General features: G+C 47.9%; 1 protein-coding gene across 1 annotated transcript in view; it reads left to right on the top strand.

Annotated features, from left to right (window-relative positions):
* FAIM2 (Fas apoptotic inhibitory molecule 2) overlaps positions 1-4,203 on the top strand; it is a 78,358-nt gene extending 74,155 nt beyond the window's left edge. The window contains exon 12 of the mRNA XM_015418738.1: positions 3,841-4,203. Coding sequence (XP_015274224.1) covers positions 3,841-3,990 — 150 coding nt within the window. The 3' untranslated portion in view covers positions 3,991-4,203. The remainder of the gene's footprint in view (positions 1-3,840) is intronic.
* The last annotated feature ends 1,151 nt before the right edge of the window (positions 4,204-5,354 follow it).

The raw sequence follows: 5,354 nt of genomic DNA, 5'->3' as shown, positions 1-5,354 counted from the left end.
TGATCTGGGTCATCTGGACATCAGTTTTAATAGCTGAAGCCCTGACTGCTACGTCACATTGGCTGTCATACAGGGGCCATCTCAGCAGGATATAAGGACACAGAGTCCACCATTTTCTCCAGGGGAACTGATCTCTGACATCTGGAAAGCAGTTGTAATTATGTGTGATCTTCAGCCCTCACCTGGAGATTTGCAACCATGGTTTTCCCCAACAGACACTAAGGGGAAATTTATTTTACCTCAGAACATCAACAGCAAACTGTTTAGAATGTTAGAGGGAAAGGCCAGTGAGGCCGCATATGCAAACGACCTCTGTGTTCCGAGGCAAAGGCGAATCAGGCCACATATGCAAATGACCTCTGTGTTCTGACTGGCTGTGGGGGGGAGAGGAAGAGCAAACTGATTAGAATGTTGGAGGCAGGACTCAGGCAAAGCAGCCAGTGGATAGGGAGACCCTCTGAATGACAGATCAGAGAGCGAACTGATTTTGGAGTGTGTTGGAATGTTCAGGGGAGTCCATGACCAAAATAGAATTATATGTAAAGGTAAAGGTTCCCTTGCTCGAAAGCCAGTCGAATCCGACTCTAGGGTTGCGGTGCTCATCTCCGTTTCAAAGCCGAAGAGCCAGCGCTGTCCGAAGACGTTTCCGTGGTCATGTGGCCGGCATGACTAAACACCAAGTCACACGGAACGCTGTTACCTTCCCACTGAAGTGGTACCTATTTATCTACTTGCAATTTCTTGCTTTCGAACTGCTAGGTTGGTAGGAGCTGGAACTAGAGCCGGCAGCTCACTCCGTCATGCGGCACCTGGGTCTCGATATACCGGAGGATTATTTGATAGGCATAGAAGACCACATAGAGGGCAGTGGGCCTGGATGAGGAGCCACTATTAAATCAGTGGCTGAATTCCTTTTTCAGATAGGCAGCATCCTTGTCCTAGGTCTACAGTAATAATAGTTTTAAAAATCTAATTCATTTGTATCCAGCCATTCCTCCAAGGGCTTCAAGAGCTTATGTAAGCCCCTCTCCTCTTCCATTCTACCCTAGCAACAACACTGTGAGGTACATGATGCTGAAAAGGAGTGATTGACCAAAGGTCACTCTCAGTGTGCTTTACAAGCAGAGCAGAGATTTGAACCTGAATATTCAAAGTCCTAGTCTGACACTCTGACCCCTATACCACACTGGCTCTCAACTTAGCACCTGTACAGCATTCCCAAGTGTTCAAGGCACCTCACATACACTGTCTTGTATTATACATACAACAGCCATGTCAATGGGCTAGCATTGTTATCCCGTTGTTACAGCTGAGTGGGTGTATGTGGAGGGGGAGTGAGCTGAGGCTGAGAGAATGTGCTTTGCTTCACCACACCTAAAAGAGTTCCTGGCAATGGTACGATTTGGGCCATTTCATAGCTCAGCCACTAAGCCACCCTGTTTAAGAGAGCGCTCTTGACGCCTGTGGCTTTTCCCAGGAGCATCCAGCCCAGGCAGGAGACAGCCAGGCGAGGTGCTGCAGCTGAGCAGCTGAATCTTGAATGCGCTGGTTTGGGCTGGAAAGAAAGTCTAGCACTCGTGTCTAGAGGGAGCCTCCCTCTTAATCCGAACCCTGGGAGCTGAGCGTTCAGCGTGAGGAGCACAGCCAGAGAGGGATAAACCGAGCACGAAGACCTGACCCGCCGGCCAGAGCAGAGCTTGGCACTAGGTCATGCGCAAAGTGTTCCCACGATCACGTTGCATACTTGAAGAAAAACTCTCTCGGGTCTCCCTGTAAACCCCTTTTTTCTGCACACGGCCAAAAGGGCAGAACTGTGACGTTAAAAGAACAAAACCGGCATCAATAATACCCCTTCTTCCAAGGCCTCAAAGCCACAACATGATATTGTTTGTTTCAAATTGCCTCACAGGTAAGATAAAAACAGCAATGCACAATAAAATGTAAAAAAATATATTGTTTATTTTATTTATAGCCCGTCTTTCAAAATATTGTTGTTTATTTTATTTATAGCCCGTCTTTCTCAGTGAGACACGAGGCGGATTACAATATTTGAATAACAATTCAATCAAAGAGCGAAGATCTCTGATAAGCAAAACAATGCAGCGGAGCTAAGATTACAGAACTGACAATAATACAAGCAAAAAAAGGGTCTGAGGTAGGGTTAGAGTTGCCAGGTCCTCCCCGGCCCCCAGCATGGGGATGGGGGGGGTAGGGAGGCCAGATCCAGGTTTGGAAACTCTTAGAGATGGGGGGGGAGGAGCCCAGGGAAAACGGGGACCTCAGTGGGGGTACCACGCCATAGAGTCCACCCTCCAAAGCATCCATTATCTCCAGGGAAACTTATCTCTGTAGTCTGGAGATGAGCTGTAATTCCAGGGGATTCCCGGGTCCCACCTGGAGGCCGGAATCCCTAGGTACAGTTGCCAGCCTTCCGGTGGGGCCTGGTGTTCTCCTGGAATTACATTGCCAGCCTTCAGGTGGGGTCTGGTGTTCTCCTGGAATTACAACTGATCTCCAGACTGCAGAGACCAGTTCCCCTGGAGACAATGGCAGCATTGGAGAGTGGACTCTATGGCCTCACGTCTCTGCCGAGCTCATTTTCCTCCCCAACATTCACCCTCCACAGGCTCCACTCTCAAATCTCCAGGAATTTCCCTAACCAGAACTGGCAACCCTCGTCTAAAGCAACACAACTGCCTAAGACTCGCCGTACCATAATGCACAAAGGGTTACAAAGGTAGAAGACATTGCAATGCAGTAAAAAGGGGCGATGCATCGCTAGAACTGCAATAGACTACGATCCTATCCCTGCATGGTAGTTCTTCTGATAACCTTGATAAGAATGTCCTCCTGAACATTTCTGTTTTTCACTCGCTGCGAAGTGATAGATGCACGATGGCCTTTCCAATAACCCCATATTCAATTTTAAATCTGTAGCACTGAAACAGCCAAGGAAATTTACTGTTGTAAAAACACAACTTGCAAGAGGCCTATAAGATAGTCCCAGGGGTCATTTCCTGCAGGAGCTCACAGGAGTGGAGCTCCGGCAGTAAAGAGTCCAGGGGGCGGGCACATGCAACAAGCCCCACCCCCTGCTCCCAGCAGCCCTCAGTCAGAGCAAGAAGCAGCCAGGTAAGCTGCAGAGCCCCCCCCCCCGGTCCAAAACAGTCCAGTGGCACCTTTAAGACCAAGTTTTGTTCAGGTACAAGCTCTCCCTCCTCTGCGAGGACAGATCTGCACATTCCCCCCCCCCCAATAGCTAGGAATCCAAAACAGTCCAGTGGAGCCTGAGTGGTGGGTGTTGCCTTCTGACACACTTCCGGTGATGTCAGGGGGTGTGGCATGCAAATAAGTTATGCTAATGTGTTATGCTAATGAGCTCCTGCACCTCTTTTTCTATAAAATGACCTCTGGATAGGCCTGTATCAACCTCAAAGTTGCCAGCCGCCAGGTAGGACCTAGAGTTCTCCCGGAATGACAACTGATACAGAGATCAATTCCCCTGAAGGAAATAGCATCTTTGGAGGGTGGTCAAAGAAGACCTCTTTGTTCCTTGTCAAGTAAACAACTAAGATACAATGTAACTGTACCCCTTACTGAAACTGACCAATGAATGTATGCCAATTAAAATAATGCACCTTTACCTGTAACCAGTGAATATCTCTATATGTTATTGCACATGCCTATGTCACTTTTGAGTATAAAACCTTATGGAATCACATCCCCGCTGACCATTTTTCTCTCCCAAAACTCTGCCCTCCACAAACACCATCCCTAAATCTCCAGGAATTAGCCAAGCTGGAGTCAGCAACTCTTAACCTCTGTGTTTCCTTCCCCCAGTTCCTGGCCTTCGATACACAGCTCTTGATGGGAAACCGCCGTTATGCTATGAGCCCCGAGGAATACGTCTTTGGAGCCCTCAACATTTATCTGGACATCGTCTACATATTCTCCTTCTTCCTGCAGATTTTCGGATCCAGCCGAGATTGAGTTTGGCATGCCTGCTAGGTCCTGTGTCTGTTGAAAGAGAAAAACAGATATATGTACGAGTTAATATAACAACAGCAAAGAAAGAATGGGGGAAAGAATTAACCAACCTCTCTGGCTTTTCACAGCAAGCTCCATTCCATCAGAAGAGCACCTGCCACCCCCTGGCCTCGAGTTCCTTCTTCAGCCTGTACATAAATGCTGTGAAATCTTGTGTGACTCAAAAAAGCAATCTGGGATGTAAATGCTAGGGCTTCTTTCACGCCCATCTTTAAAAATGGAAATCATACTTGGGGTTTGCGATAGTAGGAGGTGCGGCAGGAGAAAAATGTGATATATATCTGCAGACAAACTGGAGCTGAAACAAACGTGGAGAAATTGGGGGAGGGGAATGGATCAGAATGCAAAAGTAATCTTTTCAAAGTTGTTGCGCACTGAGCAATTTGTGAAAATCTAAATGGGGGGGGGGTTCCTTGTATTTTTGTTCTGAATTGTGATTAAGGCCAGTCTTGCTTATTTGGCCTTTTCAACAAATTCTCACTCATTGAATTCCAAAGAGCACGGAAGCAGCTTGCTTAGAGTTGCTAGGGGATCCTCCCACTGTGGCGGCTCCTGAATCCCAACTGGCCTGGCTTCGGCAAGAGAACGGAATCACGCGCCCTCACAGGCCAACAGGCATTTTGGCCACACAACCTGAAAACATTCTGCCTGGGCGTGCATTTTTGGCAATGTCAGATTGTAGTGCTTCTGCAAATCTTTTAGTGTGCATATTTGGTTTTGTTTCAGCTCCAGTTCCAGGACAGGGAGAATGGGACGAGGAAACTGCAGAAGACATTGTTCAGTGTAGAGCCCTGCTTAACCAGGGGTACCACTGGGAGGAGTGGTTAGGACCCAGTCACTGGTCTAGAGCAAACGTTTGCTTGTGGACAGCGGGTGATTCTGCATCTGGCATTCACTCCATATTTTCTCAACACTGAGGAAAAGGTGCAGCTCAAAACCACATTCAGATACCCCGGGGGCAATGCCGTACTGACTGCAAAGTCACTCCTGAGCAGCCATAAATCGATGCAGAAGATACCATAAAACCCGATGATCAAAGAAAGTGAAAGCTGCATGCAATGCAGAGGGGAATCTCTGTTCCAACGTGGATTTGGTAAAACCACGGAGGGAAAAGCCAGTGCAGAATCACCCACTAGTCAGGGCGTTGGGCCTGAAAGAGCTCTTCTTGACAGCATTTAAACATGTCCACAGACTGCCGCCCTCTGCATTAGTTCCTCCATTTGGTCTCACCTTCTCTCTCCAGGGCTAGGGATGAGGAAACTGCAGAAGACATTGTTCAGTGTAGAGCCCTGCTTAACCAGGGGTAC

The sequence above is a fragment of the Gekko japonicus genome, unplaced genomic scaffold (assembly GCF_001447785.1).
Source record: "Gekko japonicus isolate JY-2015 unplaced genomic scaffold, Gekko_japonicus_V1.1 scaffold823, whole genome shotgun sequence".
NCBI classification, from domain to species: Eukaryota; Metazoa; Chordata; class Lepidosauria; order Squamata; family Gekkonidae; genus Gekko; species Gekko japonicus.
The sequence above is the reverse complement of the archived record's forward strand: the minus strand, read 5'-3'. Positions and strand labels throughout refer to the sequence as shown.